At 41.4% G+C, this 24533-nt stretch overlaps 1 protein-coding gene across 2 annotated transcripts; it reads right to left on the reverse strand.

The window, feature by feature from the left end:
- Positions 1–3375: 3375 nt before the first annotated feature.
- On the reverse strand, positions 3376–23619 carry kiaa0040 (KIAA0040 ortholog). 2 transcript variants are annotated; one of them, XM_018753141.2, is made up of 2 exons: positions 23387–23619; positions 3376–6045 (listed from the first exon to the last, which is right to left on the reverse strand). In XM_018753141.2, exon 2 carries the CDS (start codon positions 5449–5451, stop codon positions 5113–5115), a length of 339 nt encoding a protein of 112 aa, XP_018608657.1. In that variant the 5' UTR covers positions 5452–6045; positions 23387–23619; the 3' UTR covers positions 3376–5112. The 2 variants fall into 2 exon arrangements, with proteins under 2 accessions (XP_018608657.1, XP_018608656.1); XM_018753140.2 differs by lacking the exon at positions 23387–23619 and adding an exon at positions 10299–10545.
- Positions 23620–24533: the final 914 nt, after the last annotated feature.

A 24533-nucleotide genomic window follows, 5' to 3' on the forward strand; every position in this document is an offset into this window, starting at 1 on the left:
ACCCCTGGTGGGCAGCAGAGCGAGAGAAGGGATTGAGGATTTCATAGGGCTTACCTTGAAAGGAGAAGCCTTTTCAAACCCAGCTCCTGATATTATATACCTCTTTGCTGTAGGGTTCCGGTTGCACCGCACTTGCCCTTACTTCAAGGACGGATGTGTATATCTTGTTTCCTCTAATTAAAGGTGGAATAACATGTCAGGTTTGCTTAGAGCGAGATGGGAAAACGAGAACATTTCTAAATAAAAATTTCACGTTGGTGGCCTCTGATTGCTCAAGCACCCGTACTTTAGTGGTCACATCAATATAGAAGAGAGAACACGGCCTGTCAAATCCACTCAGTCTGAAGGCCCTCTGTTCTACATCCGCAAAGCTCCGAGTTCGTTCATGGAACCGATTGCCTCTTTAAATAATAAGCAGAATGACATACTGCCGTCACGTTGTCGGAAACAGCCCATCCCCCTTTACCCATGCCTACTTCCGAAGATCTGTTTTTCCTCACGTATTTTAAAATTTATTTTCATTACATTTTTCTATGAATTCAAAACTGTATTTTTATATCTGTAAGTATTCCTAGCCAGTATGTTTAAAATGTTCCTTGTGGGTATTGTACTTTTGCCCCCCGGCACATTTGTTCACTCCTGTTAAGAATTGACATAAATTCTTTATCTATGAGAGAGTCACAGTGGAAGATGTAAGGTGTGTTCTTTGGCTGTATTGTGTCCTTTATTCTGTATACTTCTTGAGTGGATGTTTGTCGAATCCAAAAGGGGAAAGGCGGTCCGCTCCACACTTTCTTCTGTATTATGTCTTCCTTCAGCTAATATGATCTGGAATGTTACGCACTAATAATTTCATATAGTCAGCAGGAAGGAGACCTCTTTTGTAGTGTATTTGTATAGGAGCCTTGCATCCTCTGTAAACCTCAAACATCCTCTCGCATTTGAAAAAGCTGTCTCTGAAGGTACAAACAAAGTCATGACAACATTCGCATCACTGCAAAATGTGTGACTTGCAGTTTGCAGCACCACTCTGGTATATCATGCTCATATGTAGGGGTATTTTGAGTGTGACTTGTGGACTGTGCATTTCTAACTGCTCCCCAGACAATTTCATGACATCCGGACACGCCGTTCTTATGGGTTTCGCAGCTTGCAAAACTATTGTTGCATCATTTGCGATACATATTTTTCTCATTTCATTTTGTATTTCCCAAACAGTAACAGCAAAATTATAGCCCGGTAAGTGAGCAGAATCCAATTTCCTTACTCAAGGCCATCCAAAAGCCTATAAATGACATAGCAGAGCAATATGAAAACAGGCAATATTCATTTTCTGTTGTTTTTCCTTTAAGTAGGTGCACAAAAAAGTCATGGCATCAGAAGTGTATATACCCTCTTATTTTAATATTGTTTTATATTATTTTGTATTAATTTAAAAATTCTCACTCAGACCAAAGAGTAGGCCTCTGTGTACATTTAGCCGATGGATTGACTGCTGAGCCAGTTTGCTTTTATTGCTCTTTCATTAGTTAAACCAAAATACTGGGTTGCTGATCTCTCAAAGCTGTAGCTGTTCATCCAAAATGTAGTCTAGTGTGTCACAGATTAATTACAAATGCTAAATTAAAAATATACAAAAAAAAATGAATTATAAACTTTCCATATGACGCTTAGTGGCCGCAGGTAAGCAGTGTAACCATTTAAATGTTGTTCATGTTCTACTGTTGGTCATTTAACAACACATATGACTGGAATGTGACTGTACTTGTCTTAGATATGTAATATAAGACTTTTATTGATAAATCTACAGTTCATTTTTTTGTTTTGTCTCATGTATTTTGTCATTATATGCATACAATTTTGACAGGTGAATTAATATGCAATTATTAAGTTTTATTTAGCTGAGAACTTTGCTAAATACCAACTTCAAAGTGATTGATCCATTCATACAGCACATTATTTTTTTGTGAACACCTCAATCAAGGGTTCCACAGCAGGAGCGGGATTCAAATCTATGACCCTCAGTTTGCATGGAAAAACCATAAACCTGACCCTGTAAGCATGTAAACAGACTCACAGAGATGTGAGAACACACCAGCTTACGGTAATGGCTCTAATAGTTCTCTGCACCCCCACTTGAAATGACATAATGTCTGTGGGTGGGAAGCGCTTATCGTGACCCGATAACTTAGGGAGTTTCAATTGGTATTTAGTGGGCATCATCACAAAAAACTGAAATCTTTCCCTTTAAAGCATTGCTTCCTGTAATCCTTACAGCTCCTTGCAGCAGTTACTGGGTTCGTGTCAGGTTATAAAGATTTCTTCGAGATAATGCTGCATGACTGATATAACAGCATGTTTTTAACTGGGCTCATTTTTAAGTAGGGTAATGTCACATCCTGTCGGGGTACAGGAAGGCTAGGGCCTCCCATAAATATCCATTTCATTAGCATGGAGATACTACATTGTCTGCATCTTTCACCGGCTCACAGTGCTCTGCTTAAACTCCAGGTGGAGGACCTTTAAACTGCATCATTATGCCTATGTGATCTTAACCTCAACTATTATTCTTTGTAGATTCATCTTTTTAAAATTGTATGCAAAAACAAGTCTTTAAAGGTCCATTAAAATAAATGTATGCTAATCAGTTGCTGCAGAAGACTGCCTCAGCAGATATGTGCTCAACCTTTTTTATGAACAGGGGAGTGTGAGAAGTAGAAAGGAAACAGAAAAAGGGGCATGCACTTGTGGAATAAGTATGAATGTGTTTTGGAGATGGACTGCGATCCTCTTATGCAATTCCAGAATCTGCCGCCTCAGAGCCACGAAAAGAGTCCCACTATGAGGAATCATCAGTACCGCCCCATTCCAGCTGTCTGTCACTGTAGCATGATCCATTGTGGTTGTCCAGGTGTTTCTCTGGAGGGCTTTGCGCCCTACATCACTGCAGGACCAGCTGCACCATGGCAACCGTTGCCAGTGGCAATGTGAGACACGCCACAAAGGGAGATGTTGAATGGCAAGGAGTGTGTGGGGGAGAGGTGGGGTCTGGTGGAGTAGTTGCTAGAGCTGCCATCCTAAATTCCATGGAGCCATGTTTGAATCCAACCTCCTGCTATAGTACTTATGAACAAGGTACTTACCCTAAAGTACTCAAGTAGACAGAAAAAACAAGTACCCAGTTATATGAATGGGTAGACCATTATAAGCAATTTAGCTAAATAAATAAACACAAATGTCCCTTCAAGACAGAGAGATTTCACTTGATTATTAATAGATGGATTTCATGTCTCAGCATATCTCGGCTTAGACTCCTTTCATGCAAGGACTTAGATCGTCATCTTCCCATACAATCAAGGTCGTTTTTCAGCTTAAGGTCTTTATTTCTAAAGGTTCACATACATTAATTTTAATAAAAAATAATAATAATAATTAAAAAGTTAGAAAAATACATTATTTGCTCTCTTTAAACATTTCAGAAGTACTATACATTTGCAGTTACAGTCAAGTTAACATTGACTAAAGGTTCTGTGGCAGACAGTGTAGACAGAGCACTTGACTTGGAGTGTTATGGCTGCAGCACAGAATACAGCACACAGTGAAAAGTCTTCCTTATGCATATTCTGGCAAGGTCAAATCGCTACAAACATAGGTGTTTAGACCATAACCCTCTTGGGACACAATGGATCCCCCTCCCATGTGAACGCTGTGCCTTTTCCACCTGGTGGAATGAGTGTTCATAACATACACAGCCTGTGTGAATGTAGGCTGTCTGTGTTCTGGTTACTGATCATGACTAGCTGCAGTTACTCAGTCACCTTGGTAACCTTACAATAAAAAAAAAAATCCCTTTGAACACTCTGTGACCACTTAACAACTGGTAGGTGCTTGAACTGATTTAATGAGAGTCATATACGAATTCAAAGAGATCATCTTTAATGCAATTAACCTAATGATCAGATTCTGAGGAGATCTGGCCGGAATCTAAATGCGCAACTTGGACTGGTTCAGCCCCAAAAATTGTAATGAAACTACAGGGAGTTAAACGTCATTTCAGGATACTTGTAACAATCAATTGTTATGTTGTATAAAAAATCAGGTCCTTGGTAAAACATTGAAATGAGGATGCAAATTACGAAACTAAGTTTGGCTTAAGGTAAGAATATCTGGGGTGAAGTCAGCAAAATACCACATCACACAACATTCCAGACTTTGAAGGAAGCAGAGCTGGTCTATGGATTCTGCAGTTTCTTAATCTAACATAACTGATGTTTTGCGGAACATTTTTCACCTGCAGCTACAGCATGTATGTCTTGCTGAGAAGAGAAGCTTCTGAGAACTCTTTCCTGTTCAGGTGAAAACAGATATCATTAGTGGCCTTTGGTAAGAGGAAAACCAGGTGAAAGGATGCCAGCGCAGCAATGATGATAAAGATTGAAGGGATCTTGCTGGATAATCCACTGGTGCCCAACTTGCGTGGTGAAAACACAACAAGAAGTGTACGACGATAGGGCGTGCAAATTTTCACACACAATTAATACTGAGGACAACTGGCAGTGAAACAATCAGTTAAAAAGGCCTTCAGCGTGACAGCAAACTTTAAGATAGACATTTGGATGAAGCCCTGCCTGAAGCCATTGGAATTATCTGTGTGCTCGTCCCACAAACATATGGCGGTAAACTCCCAGCCAAAGTATACACTCAACATATTTGACAACTCTTGGGTGTCAGGTCACCTGAAGTAGAGTCAAAATGGTGTAAATATGATGGGGCTGTGATAGGCGCTTTTGTCACCTCTTGCTCTCTCTCTCTCTCTCTCACTATCACACACACACACACACACACACACACACACACACACACACACACACAAATGCAGTACCTGCAAATTTCCTTGAAACATGTAGTTCACCTTCAACATGCAGTACAGACTACAGTGCTCCATCTTGAAAAAATCAGTCACCCCCTTGATGTAACAGTACAACGACTGTGACCAGGGATTTGTCACGTTATATGTACAATGTCAAAAAAGCCCCACCCCCTTCAAAAAAAAAAAAAAAAACATAGAACAAAACACAAGTATTAACAGAAGACCATCTCAAACCTGGCTGGCTACACCACAGTCAATGCCATCCTGTCAGGAGTCATTGGCTCTGTTTTGACTGAGATCCAGAGGTCTTCATCATTGGGGGCTTTCTTCTTCTTCTTCTTCTTTTCCGTGTTGGAACTGCCTGTACCAGTGCCAGTGTTGGGGTTGGGCTGGCAGCAGTAGGAACACCCACCCTTGCGGCAGCAGCAGCAATGACAGCAGACCACTAGTGAAGTGATGAGGACCACCAGGGGCAGGGCCAGTAACACCACCAAGCACACAGTGTTGTAAATGCCCTGGTCGTGCTTGGTGGAGGCTATGCTCCAGAGATCACTGAAGAAGCGCTCAATTGCCTCAGTCATGGCTTGCAGCGATTGTATGTTCTCTTCCTGGAAGTCACATACAGATCAAGTCTGTTACTCTTGACCCCAACCCTGATCAATCTGCTTTGTCGGTTGGCGACAACCAAGAAAACTGAGTATTAGTTGGAATGAATGAACAAAGAATGTTTCTTTAGGCAAATATTTATTTGAGTTACTTGACCCAGGCTCTGCTGTTTGGTTTTTTCAGTTTCAGTTATACACTGCTGTTGTATTGACGTAAGAGGACACCCTATCATATAAAAACATCTGATACACGAAAAATGGTGCCAGGAACTTAGTGAGGGCCTTGATGCTGCAAGAACCTCTGAACTTCAGCAAGAAAATTACTCTTCCTCCTTCCTTTCATAAACTGGAGAGTTCTGAAGAACAAAGATTTGTTTACAATTGCCTGTTTCCTTGAATCTATGAGATGGGCAGTTGTAATCCAGAGCCCATTAGGGCAGGAAAAGGGCGCAGAGCCAATATCCCTGTTCACGCTTGACTCCCCTGGGTCTCTGTCCTCTGGCGAGTCCTGCAGATCTATTTCAATCTCTTGTATTCAGATCCTGGGAAAACTCCACGATTCCAGGACTTCTGTAAAGAAGAAGGGAGAGAGAAAGCAAGAGAAAGAAAACGTTAAGATGTATGGCAGCAAATCTCATAAATGTGGCTGATTTGACCACATTCATGAAAGGTGGAGCTGGAAGTTTAAATTCATATGTTAAAGAGACAAGACGAAGGAGAGGTTGGAACAACTGGACTGGACTGGGCTGAATTTAGGCAAGGCCGACTTAATCACTGGATGCTTATCCAAGATGGACCACTTCTGTTAATGGCTGAACAAAAACAAACAAATTGGCAAAGCATTCCCCATGGTTCAATGGCTCTACCAACTACCAACAGTTCATGTAAATGTATGTAAAAGTGTATATATAGGCCTTTTGTTCTGTACATATATATACACGCACACATATATACATATACATATATATATGTATATATATATATATATATATATATATATATACACAATAAAAGAGGCACAGCTTTCACACTGCTGGGGAGTGGAGGTTTATTGTGTCCCAATGCCACGCCCACGCTACCGGTGCAACGAGCTACACCTGGGAACCAGTCAGGACGGGAACATAAAAGGTGGCGACAGGACCAATGCTGACGTGGAACCTTGTTTGCCTCGCGCCCAAGCTTCCCACGGCACACCTTGCTGCTACTCCTCGTTCCCCGCCCATCGCCCTGTGACCCCTAACTCTTGCTCCCCAATCCCTGAACCCTCCTGCCTGGTTTACTTTCTTGTGTTCCTGGACCCACGCCTTCTTCTCGACTTCGCCTTCTGGATCTTCCCCTTGAACGACGATTGTCCCTCGGTGACTCTTGCCTGTCTGAGACCACGGTTATTGGATTACCATAATAAACTTCCTGTTCGCCCTGCACTTGGGTTCGTCCTCTCACTTCCGGACACGGAACATGGCACCCAACAGGGTTATGGCCTAAATATCTGTACAGCTGGGAAGACACGGCTGCTGATTTCCTGATCAGACTTGCTCACCAAATGTACATAATTAACTTCACCAGGTAAATTAATGAAAAGTAAGTTTATGATACATGGAATTCAAAATTAATCGACCTGGCACCGAACAGCTGAGCTGGGGTGGGGACAGTTTTTTTTTAAATGTTCTTGATTGGACAATGTATGTAGAACCAGCTGGATGGCAGCTTCAGAAAAAGTTTATTTATTTATTTATTTATTTATTTATTTATTTATTTATTGCTAAGCCTATGGTTGTGATGAAGCAATTGTAATTTGAGTATTCTGTTACACAAAAGCCCTTCCAGTGATACTACTAGGGTTGACTGTGACTCCAGGTATGAAAATTAAAAGCATAGAAGGCCTTCATATGGCTTCATCAGATTGATGCTGCTGCCTAAAATTGGACATATCTCCATAAAGTGTGGGACACCAGATAGCTGACAGCTAGGTTACGTGGTCTGTGTAACACAGGCTTGGAATTATTCTGCTCTGGTAAGACATGTTTCCTGTTTGATGTTCGACAACAGGAAACTACATTCACCTGCTACTGCAGAGAAAAGCTCACAGCTGTCAAGAATTCAAATAAATATCAATCAGATAATACAAAAGCAGAATTTTCAAAATGGAAAAATAAACTCATCAGTTTTACTCATTATGTATGTTTTAAAACACTATTCACCATGGTATTTATTTATTTTTTGAAATACGATCATACCTTTAAATTTACCCTTTCTAAATTATCATAATAATCATAGTGTATGAGTGACAGAGAGAGTGTGTTCCACTGATGTATGCATGAGTGACCCAGTGTAAGTAATGTATCTAGCAGTGTAAATCACCGCGGTGAATAAGGTGTGTGGGCTCATAACACTACATAGAGTTCATTGGAAGTCACTTTGGACAAAAGCGTCAGCTAAATAAATAAATGTAAATTTAAATGTAAATTTAAATTGTATGAATGCAAGATGCTTCTGAAAAGCATTGGCTGTGTCGGTGACTTCCATATAAGGTTAAAGGAAATAGGCGGAACAACTATTTAAAAGTACTTGTACCGAGGCGCACGTGGAAAGTAAAACTCAAGTGTATTTCACATAAATGCCACTCTGTCACACATCGAGATAAAGAGCAAATAGAAACAAAATATTTGCTTCCAAACATGTAGCTTTGAACTGAAGCGGTGGAAAACACACAAAGCAAATTAAGTAAAAATGTGTGGGAAGCTTCGAAAAGTGTGCAATTTAAATTGCTAAAAAAGGCTAGTCTTACCCCAGGGGTAAAAAATACATCTTTAGTACACCGCTTGGGGCACGCAGTCCCGTAAAGTGATTTTAAAAGTGCTAACATGAGCTTTAAGAGCAGATTTTAGCTGTCAGGCTCTCGTCAACAAGCTTTTCCACCAAGGCCTGGCTTGTTGAAGAAAATGGGCTCTGCTCAGAATATGTTTATGTTTCTGCCGGCTAAAGCGGAGCTTAAAAGCATGCTGCCTGCTGCTTCTTGTCCAGAATGCGGCAACCCAGCAGGCCGTATTACACTGTCACAATGTTTCGTAAGGACTGCGAAAAAGTGACTTTGCAATTTTAATGCAATGCTCCCAAAAGGTGCATTTAGGTTACTTTTGGGCCCTCGTGTCCCACAGGGTTCAGTGCTTTGACACATTGCCTCGCTCACAAGGTTGTTATTAATTACAACATCGTGGAGCGTCGGCGAGACTTTGGGTACTGGTCAGAAGCTTTTCACCCCGTCGCGATGGTGGAAAAAGACGCAGTAACACGTCAATGACTAAGATGGATTAAGACATGATTTCTTTGCTCATTAAATGAGAAAAGACAGTGTCTAGGGCCATTAGCACTGAGACTGTGAGACAGCCTTCGAACCTGACAGCGGTAGGGGAAGAACGGGCAAATTTTGGGGCCTTTTCACAAACACTTAGTTTCATGACTGACTTGGTGAAGTCTGGATTTAAAGAAGTCATTCAAGGTCACATTTTATTACTTGGAAATTCAGCCGAGTAATTCTGTTATCCGGGTAACTTCCAAATTACAGCCAAATGATTAGATTACTGAAAATTCATAGTATTCATCTGGAAAACTGTTCTTTTTTTTTTTTCCACAGTGAGTAATTTAACATTGTTCTATCGAAATGCCATAAAGGACATTAAAAAAAAAAAAAACACTTCTGGTTAAACATTGCAGGACCCTTCTGCTCAAAGTTTCCTATTTAAATTGATTTAAGAGCTCATGAAGTCTAAACAAAGTCCTGTGTTTAATGACTCAATGTTGATGTCACCTTAGTCTGTTTAATTCTTTAAGATCTGCAGTTAAAATAAAGTGGAACAAAGACACATTTTACAGGTAAATACAAATATTTTGACATGTTAAAACTTGCCAAACACGCATTACTGTTTCAATCTCATTTTTTTCATTCCTGGGTGAGGAATAAAACTTTATGTACTCTACATTTAGTTCACGTGGGACATTAAATTGAGTAATTAAATTTTTACCTGGATATGTTTGGTCTTTTTCAGTACTAAAGTGCTCAGCGCTTAGGATTTTGACAAGATTGAATAGCATCCGTTTATGAATATTATGTTTGTTAACATGTTTAAAGGCATATTTTAAGGGGGTGTGCGCTTTAATGTATGAAAACAGCATTTTATTCTAAAAAAACGTTACCTTGTGCGGAGCAAGCTGGTATTTGAGCTTTTCAAAGGCACTTTCATACAGCTACACAGGCTCATTTGAGCATGGAAACTGTGAGCCACTGCCACACCAGAGAAGGTCAATCGTTTCTCTCAGCTTCTTTTTCATTTCCTTTTCATAAGGGTGAGAAAGCTGTGAAGTAATATACTTCGGACTGCCAAAGAAGCAAAAAAAAAAATAACTTCTTGTCTAACACCATCTGGCCAAAGCTCGAGTCCACTTCTTGAAAATTATACCTGTGGTTTTCTCTCAGGCCTTCGAATGCCTACAGTATCCAGCTGTACCTGACAGCACACCTTAAAAGTCTTGTTTTCCACCTGAAACACACACACACACACACACACACACACACACACACACACACACACACACACACTCTTCTTCCCCAGCCTCCTGGTGGACTATCCTGCCTGTGGGCATCGATTTACCCGCTGAGCACATTATTTGACCTTTAGTTCAGGGTGAATCCCTTTAACGGTAGAATAATAGTGTGAGTTATTTATTCTTTTCCTTTCACATTGTTACCCAGAAAGGAGCCAAGCACCCCTGAACAAGAAGTCCGTGTACAGTGACCGAGCAGGAAGGAAGACGCTCCATCTTACCGTATGACAGGTTGTGGTAGTTCCGTAGGACTCCTACTGCCCCAGGCTGCACACAATCCCTTCTTAGAGACCTTGAGCTCCCTTTGCCGCCTGTCCCGCTTCACCTGAGCCGTGCGTGGACCATGCTGCCCCACCCCCCCCCCACCCCTCCCTCTTTTCGGTGTGCGTTTTGATTGCGTCTCGCCGGCCGTAAGAAAGAGCCCTCTGTGTGCGCTCGCGCTGCCTCGCCAGGCGCGTTGCATTTTTGTGGTTAGTTTATACACAGTCTTCAGTGATGTCACAGAGTGGAGCTTCCTGTAAGGCCACAGCTCAGAGAGAGAGAGAGAGAGAGAGAGAGAGAGAGAGAGAGAGAGAGAGAGACTCCCATGCACAAGCACACATTGTTACTTTTACTAGTTGATTTGCTGGCTTGATAGACTTTTATAATTATTATTTATTAAGTTTTCTGCTTTATTTATTATTATTATCATTATTATTATTATTACTACTTGTTACAAAGTCATCTTTTCCATACATTTACATTTATTCATTTAGCAGACACTTTTCTCCAAAGCGACAGACGTCTCGCAGAAAAATACAATGAGTGCAGTACATGAGGGCATTAAAAATGTATAAGCACACTGAACTGAAACAGAGAGAAGAGAGAGAGAGGGAGAGAGATAGGGAAAAAGAGACAGACAGACAAAACAGAAACTGAAACAAAAAACCAAGACAGGAAAGCCAGTGTGTGAACTTCAGGCCATGGGTCATCATCATTGTTGTAATTTCTGAAAAAGAGTGACTATTTCTGAATACACACATCTTCAGAACCGCTCGTCCCATACAGAGTCACAGGGAACTGGGGCCTACCCGGTAACACAGGGCAGAAGGGACACACCCAGGACGGGACGCCAGTCTGTCACAAGGCACTCCAAGCAGAACTTGAACCCCAGACCCACCGGAGAGCAGGACTGTGGTCCAACCCACTGCACCACTGCACCACTGCACCCTCTCCTATTTCTGAATAGTGAGTGTATATTACCAGCTTGCTTATTAGGTATGTGCTATCAATGTGTAAACAAACATTTTTTTCCACTTACGCATATTATAAAAGTCATCCGACTTGTAATTGTATTTATTTCTATTTAGTTTGAAAGACGCATTAAACAGAAAAAACTGTGTGCCATTCTCTCCCGAGAGTTTAACTGGACTTATGGGACAAGAACCCCTGTATAATCTAGTCGTTCACAGGATTTAGCACAAAGTCTGAATAGTCTAGGGGAAAATAATTGTAAAACTGTGTTCTGGAATACTATTTTGCATGGAACGAAGCAATTTTGGACACAGCTGTGGTTAAAACTTTGTCTTTTATAATAGCTGTCTTTTTTTAGCAGCTCTAGATGTTTCATGTAGTTGATTATACATGGCGATCTGCAAACTGGTGATCAGACTGGTGACCGCTCTGTCTTTTGCCTGAGCCAGAAAGTGAAATATAAGGGGAATATAAGCGTTCGAAATTAACGAATAAGTGTTCTAGATTTTCAACGTCAAGTGTTCATCTCCGACACTTTATAAAAGTCTCATGCTCCTTCCTTAACTGCTAAAAAATAAGCACATACAGTCACCTAAAACATATATAAAACCATGAGACAGAAATAATGAAATGTAATTAAAAGCCTCCGTAACCCTAACCGCTTTTTAATTTTATCTACACTTGAAGGCTGTAAAAATAATGAGCAAAGGCAGATGTGGGTCACATCCTAACCTGAGTGGATGCGGAGTGAAAGAACCTCCCGGACTGGCTGTCTTCAGCTAAAGTGTACAAGACACGTCCAAGACATACCTGGTCATGGATCAGCAGCTCATCTAATCTGCTAAGGGTGAGATGAGGACAAGGATGAGGAACTGGTGCGCATGGGGACTTTTCTCCAGCTGCTCTACATATTTTGGGTGCTGCTCACAACACATCACCGTCATGTTACAGGGACAATCTGCTAACGGGATTATTTCCAAAGGTCACTTTACATTTGAGCTTCTCTTCTCAGCAAATGCGTGAACATCTCAAGGATTTTTCACGGACACATCTAAGCCCCCGCGTGTCCACGTTTAATTTGGACTGCCTTTATGTTTCGCAAATACCTGGAGCCAATCACAAAGAACTTATTTTATTTCTATAAAGACACTGCCATGTTAGCAAAGTCAAACAGAATAGTGCAATGTAAAACTATGTGCAAAAAACAACAAACTCTCAAAAGAAACACACCATAGTGATCAAGGATCTTGCTGTGCTTATCTGAAGGTTTAAAATTCAAGACCAAAACAACGCCTACTATAGTACCTTTCATAAAGGGGGGTAAAACTGCAAGGGCCCTCTATAATATACACACACACACACACACACACACATTTTCAGAACCGCTTGTCCCATACGGGGTTGTGGGGAACCGGAGCCTACCCGGCAACACAGGGCGTAAGGCTGGAGGGGGAGGGGACACACCCAGGACGGGACGCCAGTCCACCGCAAGGCACCCCAAGCAGGACTCGAACCCCAGACCCACCAGAGAGCAGGACCTGGTCCAACCCACTGCGCCACCGCGCCCCCTCTCTATAATATATATATAAAAAAAATTAAATTTCATGCTACTTTAGGCAAAGTATGATAATAACAAAGGAAATACTATACTGATGAGCATTTTTGCTAAGTATCAAGTAAGCAGAGGACAAAGCAAGAGACATAAGGGCCCCACCCTGCTGTTATGATTAGAAAGTGGGTAAAAGGAGAAGTGAAAACTGTGCTCAGGGTGTAGTGGAAAATAGCTGAAGCTGAAAGGAGCATTTAGGTACAGAAGCCTTAATCGAACACCAAGGTAGGTTACTTCACTTCTCTTGAGCTGTGTGACCCCCATGGGTGCGGTCCGAGAGACGAGGACACGTTTACATTTACTCATTACAGTTGGTTTGTTTCTTTCCACTATGCACAGATGTGTTCTGCTGCAGTGAAGACACGGCACAGCGACTGCAAATTAAATGGCGTGAACGCACATCTTGGCAGTGCCAGTCCACCAGTGCTCACATGTGTTGATCATTGTGCTGATATGTGTTGGTTCACATAATTTCATTTAAAATAATTAGGGGCAATTTAAGTTCCTCACTTGACCCAAAACAGATGTCTGTGAGAGGAACGCCACAGCAACATGGGGAGAACATGCAAGCTCCACACAGAATGAACTGGGAGATGTACCCATGTCCACCTGACCAGCCCTCTGCATTAGTGCTACTCGGAGTGCCACTGTGTTGCCCAACCCAATTCAATATATTTTAAAATGTTGGAAATTCCTTGTGTTATATTGGTCATAACTGAAAAAAAAACATCAAACATGCTTCATGGTCTTTTGGGGGCACAGAAGTGACTGATAATATAATGGTTAGAGCTGCTGCCTTGGAGCCGAAGATTGCCAGTTTAAATCTTACTTTCTGCTGCAGTACCCTTGAGCAACATACTCACCTTAAATTGCTCCAGTAAAATTTCCCAGCTGTATAAATGGGTGAATAGTTGTAAGTTGCTTTGGTGAAGAGCGTCAGTTAAATGAATAAATGTAAATGGTTTGTAATTCCCCTGCTTTTTGTGTCAGGGTCTTGTCCTACATAATATTCACTCTTACACTTGTGTTCCTCAGTCTATTTTCATTAATCGCAGATTCGCACTTGACTGTCGAAACCTCTCAAGTGATGATCTATCAATCAGAAAAGCATCTGAAAGAGAACAATGTTGTGCTCTTTTAATGCTGCACTTTCTCAGAGATGTGATTGACATCTTGTCCATTGCAAGTGTGTCTGGATGAGTTGTACTGAACTTCACTTTGCTGCCTAGCAAACCTTTCAGATGCTTTCAGATTTATATGGTTCTCCATCATATGGTCTCTTCACACAAGTCATTTATGGAATTCCACACAATCCGCAATTAAACTCACAACAAAATATTTGTACACCTACACACATTTTCAGACCTACACACCCAGATCTTAAACAAAATATGTCTAAAGGGGTGCTGCACATACAAATGCAGAGTTTAACTTTGATTGAGCATGTATGGCTCTTAATAACGATTGCCAGGAAGTGAACCCGGTTGGTGCCGATTGCATTGCCACCATTTAACCTGTCAACAGCAAACACAATTAAGGAGACAACAACCAAATACACACCTGTCACCAGCAGTCTGACTAACTACAGCATTTAAAATTTGGTATACCATCTTATATTATACTATGTTTTCGTGCTTCTCCGTTTCACTATTTCGTAGATTAAATTGTGTTTCAGTCATTGGAAATATTAGTCCCATCTGGTGTTGGTCCACTGGCTTGGAGTTTGGCTGGAGTGCTCGCACCTGGTTTTGAGCAAAGTTGTTGTGCCCCGTGTTGGGACATATTTCTCAGAAGACAGGAGGTAATGGTGGGCTGCTGTAAGCACCATATAGAGGACTGTTGAGGTCTGAGGGATTTAAATGCTTTATCTGTAATAAATAGGGAGTTGCGGAGGGAATGGGGGTCTGTCATTCTCTTCTAGACTTCTGTGTAGTACCTCCATTGATAACAGGTTTGCGTATTTGTATCTCTGAAGATCATATGGACACCTTCTAACTAAATTTGCAAAACGTTTGTGTAGATGTAGCAGTGCTCAAGACCGTCCCAGAAAACTGCATTCTGTGTTGTCTTGTTGTACAGTATATTTGCCCATGTTTAATTCTAAGGCAACACAATCTGGTGGTGACACGGTGGGGAAGCGAGTAGCGCTGCTGCTGCCTCACAGCCTCTGGGTGAGAGAACACGGGTCTGAACCCAACTCTGTCTGTGTGGGATTCCCATGCTCTCCCTGTGTCTCTATGGATTTCCTTCCACAGCCTAAAGACATGACATTCAGACGAATGTGTAACTCTAAATTGCCCTTTCTGTGTGAATGGGTCAGTGAATGAGTGCATCTGTGGCTATTTTGTGATGGAGTGGCATCCTATGGGTGTAACCCCCCTCAGCCTTGCTCCCAGTGCTTCTGGGATAGGGTCTGGGTCACTGCGACCCTCCTCAGGACAAATGGTTATTGAAATTGGATGGATGATCCTGAGAATTTGAGTTGCACACATGTAACATGAGTTATGTATGTATCAAATGTCCTTTTGCACCCCAGAATCCCAAAAAACCCAGGCAACGACACTGATGATTTCTTCTTGGGACTTACTACAACTGTGAACAAAAGAGAAAACAGTTCACACACCAGTAAACTTTGCACTGACCTCCCTCTCTCTTAACTTGTCCTTCTCCCACCCAAACATGGTCTGCAAGAGGGTACTCTTTAGAAGGAGTACTTTGAAGAAAAATAAGGAAAACAAGAAAACTGTACTTTTACTTTCTTTTTAACAAAGTGATGACACAAATTCCAAAAGTAAAGGAAACCAAATGGTATGAAAGGTATAAAGTGGTAACTCCCCATTCCTGCATAAATATGTCATTCATGGGTTCCCGTGCCTTTACAGACAGACAGTATAAGACTTAGACTGAATCTGGACACCATAGTCTACAAGACATTTACAAAAAAAAAAAAAAAACTGGAGAAAATTACATAAATGGGCAGGTCTTTGGTGATATTCAGCACAATTTTAGGTTTGCTTACATTTCATTTACTTTAGTCATGAATCTCTATGTTCATCTGGAGAGAATACTATAGTAACCAATGACAAAAACACTATAATGTCCTTTTAGGGAAGGGCTGAAGGTGGGGGAAAATGGGCAGATGACAGCGATGCGCTGCAGCTGTGTGACAGCCACTGGGCAATACAGGACATCTGTCTCACTTCCATAGCAGCCAACGGCTACCGATAAGCCTGAGCTATAAGGCTGTATGCAGGTAGCATTTACATTTACATGTATTCATTTAGGGGGGTGTGGTGGCGCAGCGGGTTTGGCTGGGTTCTGCTCTCTGATGTGTCTGGGGTTCGAAGCATGCTTGGGGTGGCTTGCAATGGACTGGCGTCCTGTCCTGGGTGTGTCCCCTCCACCTCCAGCCCTGTGCCCTGTGTTGCTGGGTTAGGCTCCGGCTTGCCATGACCTTGCTCAGGACAAACAGCTTCAGTGTGTGTGTGTGTATATATATTCATTTAGCCCTTTTCCAAAGAGACACAGAGCTCAGATTAAAAAGTGCATTTCACAACAGACAAGGGGGTTTAGATACAGACAAGACTGCGAGAGCTGAGTTAGTTTGGTCAAAACTCCCATTTTTACTGGTGCACATTTCTGAAGTAGCTGCCTATTGTGACAGAAACACTAAAACCATCGAACCATCGATCAATCCTTCCATGCAATTTCAGTAATTGTTTGTCCTGAGTGTAGGGGGTGCGGTGGCGCAGTGGTGCAGTGGGTTGGACCACGGTCCTGATTTCCGGTGGGTCTGGGGTTCGAGTCCCGCTTGGGGTGCCTTGTGACGGACTGGCGTCCCGTCCTGGGTGTGTCCCCTCCCCCTCCGGCCTTATGCCCTGTGTTACCGGGTAGGCTTCGGTTCCCCACAACCCCATATGGGACAAGCGGTTCTGAAAATGTGTGTGTGTGTGTTTATCCTGAGCAGGGTCATGGTAAACCAGAGCCTATCCCAGAAGCACATTTTCCCTCTTAATGCATCCGGCAGAAGCTTACGCAGTTCCGGGGTGTCGACCGGCCCTACTGTTGAACCCTTGTTAGCATTCCTTAATCTTGCCTGCTCTAATAAAAATTTCAGCTGGATGTATTGATAACATTGTAAGACACTTTGGATAAAAGCATTGGCTAAGAGAACAACAACAACAACAAGACCAATCCTGGATCCACACATTTCAGTGGTGAAGGTACACTGGTGTACTGGCAGCATGTGGCCCCATATGTCTGTAGGAAGTGCATTGGGAGCGAACACTGGAAATTTCACTGCAATATTTAGCTTGGCAAGTAGCTGACGTGTTGCTAGAAATAGACTCTGCCGTTGCTAGCCAGCACAAAAGTAAACGGAGCAATGAGTCAGCCGTATAAAATGTTGCAGTCCAATGTTACGAAAAAAGAGGGAGGGATTTCTGCTGGTCATGGATTAATACCTCTTATGGTAGTATAAATTCTTTGGACACAAAGACCATGTTGTTTTCCTCAGATGATCAACTGGTAGAAAGACTGGCTTTATTTCTCTGAGGATAACATTTTTGTCTCTTTTGAAGTCATTGTGGGATATTTAGAGCCTACTGATTCTGGGTAAGATATACAAGTTTGGAATGTATAAAAATCAAGATGAAGCAGAGTCACCTGAACATAATGAAGGTTGCGTCCATTTGTTAGTTGATGACAAACTTGAATTTTCCTGTTTCCAAAGTGGATCACCTTTCCTTCTTGGAAAGTGAACTTAGTGTCTCTTCTGTGATATAAAGTTCTTTACAGCTCTGCACTCTCCCTTGATTTAAAAATGTTTCAAGAGAAAATTTCGAATCAACAGAAAATATCATATGAAAGCAGTGACACGCTGACAAACAGTTAAATGAAAGCGACACATGGCCTAGTTTTCGTTTTCATTGTTTCCTCGGTTTATTTTAGCTAACTATAAATACGTTACACCATGACAAAGACCTCTTTATATGAGTAGGTAAGTAGAACTGGCTGCTTTTTTTACTTCGCCAGCAGGACCCAAAATGCTGCTCTGCTTGACAGCCGTGTTTACTGAAGGAGTTGGGTTAACGTTGCCGCGATTAACTTGATCACAAAACACAGGGTGAACCGTACGAACGTAACGCGGAAGTTAAACACTTCGGAAAAAACGGACGACTGGAAAAAGTCAAACTACGATTGTGTTGTGTGACCTGGAACAGAAACACACTCTGTGAGCCATATGTTCCATGTAGGTCTCTTTACTGTTCTGTTGGCAAAACACCGCACTGCTTTCACTGACTGCCCAAAATTGGCTGCGAGTCGCTTGTACAGTTTTAAGGGATCACTTCCTTTTTCTTAATTTAGCCTTTTTCCAGTTCTGCTGTTTTAATGTGAGCTGCTGAAAGGACATTGGTCTTAATGTGTAGACACTCACCCAAACACTTGCAAACAAAATTCATACCACCTCAGTTAAACTTCAAGCAATATTCCCTGATCACAGTTTCAGCGCAGAACATGAATATACTTTAAAATACTCTAGATACACAGTATAAATTCATCTTACTGAAGTCTCGTATAATTTCTGGTACTTTTTTTTGCATTAAGTGCTGCAAAAGAAAAAAAAAAAACACTTATTAGCTGGCATTCATTCTTAAAATGTGACATATTTTCTCACAGCTATTAATTCCTCGTTTGTGATGCTTAGCTAATCTCATATCTGTCCTGAATAATTCATGATTTTTTCATACATCCATAATTTAAGCCACAGTCACTCGTGTGGCACATTCACTGACACTGACGGAAAGTTCATTATACACAAACTTTATGAGAAACGTTAATTTCAATGAGGGACTTATAAAGTGCAGATGATCTCAACGGCTGTGTTGGCTTATTAAGAAAGTGAGTCATTTTTTGCAAAGTGAGTCATTTTGAAAAGTGGTGATTCAGTTCTTTTTACTGTGCCCTGTCAACAGTTACTGGTAGGAATCCTCCGTTCTACTCAATCTGATGTTACCTGCAAGAGATCCACCTTTCAACAACCATATCACCTGTCTACACAGGCTAAAGCATGTTGCTTTGAAAGCAATGTTAACCACAGACAGGAAGTAACAGAAAATAACTGATAACTAATAACTGCGTTGCAAAATTTCTTTCAGTTTGCATTGTGACATATCACACCTTTATTATTTGCATTCCCCCCGTAATGTCTTCGCACTGATAGCATTAAAGGAAATGATTACACATATGTAAGAGAAATTGTTTCTTTTTCTCAGGTTACACATACTTTGAAAAATTATGCATAGACTGATAAATGTGTCTACTTTTTTGCTTTCAGTGACATTAAAATTAGAAAAGGCATTAACTGAAGTATTGCACTAAATTCAACACACAGCTCTATAAACGTCACTGTAAATATTTTAACATTGTAAGTCGCTTTGGAGAAAAGCAGCAGCTAAATAAATGTACAATATAGATAAAACATTCAGTTTGTTTGAATTAGACTGAATTTAAATCTTAAAGCAATCTGTATTTATTTAAAACTCATGACTGACAATTATTAAACAAGTATTGCAGCAACACATCGTCAGGATGAAACTAACCTGTCTCACCTGTGTCAATTAAACAGTCCTGATAATCTTACATTTTACTCTAAAACTCTTCAGGCTCAAACATTCAACATCAATAAACAATCGTGGCCATCTTAAATAAAGTCTACACTCTGCAGGTCATTCAGGGTCAAGATGATGTTCTCAGTACCATCACCCTTATCACCACCCTTTTACACCTCTCTGTTCCCTTTGGTTCCAGCTGAGCTATAAAGAAATTTATCATTGCTGAGTTGCAAATTGAATTTTAGAAAAGCTCAACCTGTTAGCTGGGGACTATCTATTTTCAATCATGTTAAACAAAATTGAATTAAGGAAAACCCATTATAAAGATGATTTTCTTCCTTTTTGATCATTTCTAAACATTTGAATAGAATGAATCACTGTTTCACACAATTGTTTTACATAAATAAATGTTAATTAAAGTTACTGTATACAGTGGGGGGGGGGTGTGGTGGTGCAGCGGGTTCAGCTGGTGCCTGCTGTATGGCTTGTCTGGGGCTTGTGCCCTGCAATGGACTGGCACCCCCCCCGTGTGTATCCCCTCGGCAGTGCTGCCAGGTAAGGCTCCCGCTCGCCTCAATCCCGCTTAGGAGAAGCAGTTGTTGACAATGGATGGATGTATATAACTGTTTAAAGAGTGAACAAAGGGGTCGGAATTCATCCTATTTACTCATTAACTCAAATATATGACTTTTTTTGCTTTTCTGAAGCAAAGACGTCATTCACTGACTGCAGGACTGTGGGTATTTCTCAACTACTGGGCCAAAGAACTGTTTTGGTTTGTCAAATAATGATAATATAAATAATAATGATTGATGTGTGGATGAATGACCCATTGTAAGTAGTGTATCTAGCAGTATAAATCACCACGGTGAATAAGGTGTGTGGGCTGATAACACTACATAGAGTTCATTGGAAGTCGCTTTGGAGAAAAGCATCTGCTAAATAAATAAAAGCAAGGTAAATAATAATTGAAAAACATCTGAATTGCGTCAGTTAACGGTTCCATCAAGCCTAATTAGGTGGAAGGTAAGTTTGACTAAAAAGCATTGAACTTCAAATTAAAAATTGCCCATTTGGAAAAAAAGAAAAAAAAAATTCCATGTACACAAGGCTGAGTCAGAGATAAGAGCTGCATCGTGCCTTATTCTTTGTGTTCTTAATACAATTAGTTTTTTAACATACCACTTATGATAAAAACACAGTGATTGTGGGAATGAACATAATCTGGGCACAGTGGGTTCCACACATCCAGTTAAGTGTCTGATGACAGCCCTTAACTAGACACAAGACAGACACTCCTGGCACCCGTATCAAATGGGCAGAGACACTTTACACAGTAGATGGTAGTTCTTGGACTCTCTTCAGGGTAAACTGAAAAATGATCAGTTATGACAAAGCTGAGGGCGACATTTCTGGCACAGCTAGGAGCAGAATACATTATTCATATTGTTCTTGTTATTCTTCTGCCTAGCTGACACTTTCATCCTTGCAGTATTTTCCAGTTTATATCTATTAAAAGGGTGATGCGGTGGTACAGCGGGTTTGGCCTGTGCCTGTTCTCTGGTCAGTCTGGGGTTTGAGTCCTGCTTGGGGTGCCTTGTGATGGACTGGCATCCCGTCCTGGGTGTGTCCTTTCCCCCTCCAGCCTTGCGTCCTCTGTTGCCAGGTTAAGCTCGCCGTGACCCCGCTCGGGACAAGTGGTTTCAGTCAATGCGGTGTGTGTGTGTATCTATTAAAAGGTTATTGTGACGTAATTATGTACAAGCAAGTTGCACAAGTTTGCCATAACATGGCACCATCAAATACCTTGTGCAGGTAAACTCAGATGACTCCTGGTCGGTGCCCTTAACCACCATGCCACCTGCTGCTTACATGGAGTTTTGAGAGTTACTATATCTTTTGTTACAGCTTCATGCAGACGCAGCCAGTTCATATCAGACAGCAGCTGTCCGGCTGTGTTATAAGTTCTACCTATAAGCAGCAATTGGAGCACAGCAGTGGGTTCACACTGGGCTCTGGAGGGTGGCTGCATGCCTTGAGCCATGTGGATCCTGGGCTCTGTGTCCAGCACCCCTTAGCTTAAACCCATGAGCAGCCTCCACACCCTTAAACTACACATTTCTGTCCCAGTGGTGGTTTCAAGAAACTCTCACAGCTGTCAGAGAACCAGCCTCGGAGTGAATACCTGAAGACATGCTTTTGGGTTTAGTCATATGGTTGTTTAAATAGTGAATAGGCTCTGCGTGAACAGCTTACTGTATACACTGCTTGTGTTCTGCTCTCAACGATGTAACTGCACAATAAATATTTTTTCCTTTTTTCTTGACATAGCATTGATAACTTAATGATTGCTAATGATGTGCAATGCAATAAGACTAAATATAAATATGACAATATGATTAAAAATATACCAATATGTGTTTGTATGTACCGGTAACATTTATACAAAGGAACTGCATACTTAAAATATCATATGATTTGCTTTGCAAATACTTAGCAACAGCACACACTTATTGAACTAAAAGGTCATGCCAGCAGAAGTTAAAGTGGTGTTATCCCTCTAAATGAGAGAGTTAGCTGATTTAATCTTCTAGTCTTCCTTCAGTCACATGGTTGTCAATGTTTGCCAGTGGCTTGAGTAAAGGGGAAAAAAACAAAAAAAGGGATATGCAGACAGGTATCACTTAAGTAAGCATTTGCCGGCAGGGGGTTAAGAGGCAGCAATCCTGCGAGATCTGATAATTACTGGTATGAAGAGCTGTCACTTCCCCTCTGCACAACAGCCAGCGCAGCATCCCAACAGCTGTCAAGCTACATGACAACTGACACCCAGGGACCATAACAGCAGAGCTCTGCTACGAACCGTTTTATTTGCTTTGTTCCACAACTGATGAACTGATTAGCGTTTTCATGTAAAGCCTTATAGCTTATGGATCACGATGAGTCGTTGGCATACAATTCACATTTAGCAGTATACGTCAAAATCCCTCTTTTAATTTTCACCAGTACTCTATACGGATGACTGAGGATTGATAACAGAAATAGTTATGGGATCCCCGTCTTATAAAAAAAAACAGCATAGTCATGCTTTTTAGGAATCTGAGCACACTGGATGACTTGAGTCATTCAGGGATATGTGTGGTGGATTGGGATATAGCGATCAGAGAGAAAGAGAGAGAGAGAGAGAGAGAGAGAGAGAGAGAGAGAGAGAGAGAGAGAGAGAGAGAGAGAAAAAGAAACGTTCTCCCAATTTTCAGAGTATGACTCATAATTACACTCAGCAACATTCAACACACCCAGCAATGCTGCAAATACACTTTTACTCAGTGACATCACACAGGGACTATTTTTTAAAAATCCTACTGCTATTTCTTCACACAGAGCTTCTATAAAATTTTTTGGGCTGTGTAGCCCTTTATCTGACGATGAGCTAAATTAATATTTTCCATATCAAGTTACCGTACTAATGACATTTAAGGAGCCTGGTTGCAACATACTAATTTTTCAGAACTCAGGACCCAGATTATTTAAAATAGATAATAATACGCACAGCACAGTAGTTATGAGTAGTGATCTCCATTTCTATAAAATTCCTCATGGCAAGGGTATGTGCCAACCACAGTTTCATAATTACCCCAATCATTATGTGATATCACCTATTTAAAACAGTAACTTTCACCTGTTCGGTGCTTTTTGAAGTGGCAATAACTAATCCTCCTTTGTGAAGCAGTACCAGTCCCACGGGCATTGGGAAGCTAAGTGCATTTACCACGTTTTCAATCTGCACTATGGAGGAACTGTAAAGCGTGCTTTTCGGAAACATTTCAACGGCATTTAAATAGAAGGATCTTACCTGACGGTCTTCCAGAGAGGCCTTGGATTTCAGTACCTTCTCAAGGAGAAGAAATCCCCACAGTGTGCGTAGGAGCGCAGATGCCTTGTTTCTAATCCGTAAACCGGGGCCTGCTGCTAAGAGCAATGTGTTCATGCCTTTCGTGAGCTTCCTTGTGCGGGACCAGAGCTCGGATCTGTCAGGTCAGCCAGACGGAGGATTTCAGAAGCCAGGCCTTCAGTTTGCCGCCCTGCCCTCAAACGGCAGCCTGCGGAGCTGGGGAGCGGTTGGGCAGGAGTGACAGCACGGGGTGGGACTAGTGGAGCTCAGGACTGCCTGTCCCACATGTCCTTCCCTGTTCCTCTCCTTCCCAGGCATGATCAGATGAATTAGAACAGGCACCACACAGAGCCATTACCACACTTGTTATAAATACTTGGCCTGTTGGTTTAGTCTCTTGCTCAAGGCAGAATATGTGAAGACATGTAAGGATTAGTGAGGTTTAATTTGAACGCTTCACACCCACCTTTGATTTCTGCTCGCCTGCTCACCAGTGGCTGGGCCCAACTATTCGCTTGTCGAGTTGGTTATGCAGAGGGATGTGTCACTTCCTTTCAGCTGCACATTCTTACCTCTGGCATGTTTTCACGTATCTGCAATTATAGAAACGGCTCTTGTTTATACCTGAGAAGGAATAGTGAGGGTTTCTTGCCACATTGTGAATTGCAAGGTTTATATACTGTTAAACTTTAAGTGTCTAGCATCTTGACCGAGGAGGCCTTAGAACTTGTAGAACTCAAAAACTCTGCTAAGGTATATGTATATTCTGCTCCCTGAGTGGAAAAAAAAAAATGTATTTCAGGGCTAGGATTCCTGAAGTTTTTTTTTTTTTTTTTTTTTTTTTAACATGCGTGCAGTTGGGGATAATTCTTTGCAGGCCGCCTTCAGTGTGAACATTGCAGCAATTATGTGATATCATCAGTGGTTACACCGTATGACTGTAGAATTCTCAGATGACTCTTTTGTGCTTTAACAGTCTAAATTTGGCCAGAAAATTTCCAGACAGGTTAGTGGTAAAACTCTCTATTACATTAATATTAACCTTTATTTTGTAGACTACTTTGTCCAAGGTGAAGAGTGCTGGAGCAGCAACTTTACCATGGCTTAC

The sequence above is a fragment of the Scleropages formosus genome, chromosome 3 (assembly GCF_900964775.1).
Source record: "Scleropages formosus chromosome 3, fSclFor1.1, whole genome shotgun sequence".
Lineage (NCBI taxonomy): Eukaryota > Metazoa > Chordata > Actinopteri > Osteoglossiformes > Osteoglossidae > Scleropages > Scleropages formosus.

Excerpts from the sequence above, each read along its gene's own strand:
- kiaa0040 (XM_018753141.2), bottom strand. The coding sequence starts at position 5,451 with ATGACTGAGGCAATTGAGCGCTTCTTCAGTGATCTCTGGAGCATAGCC.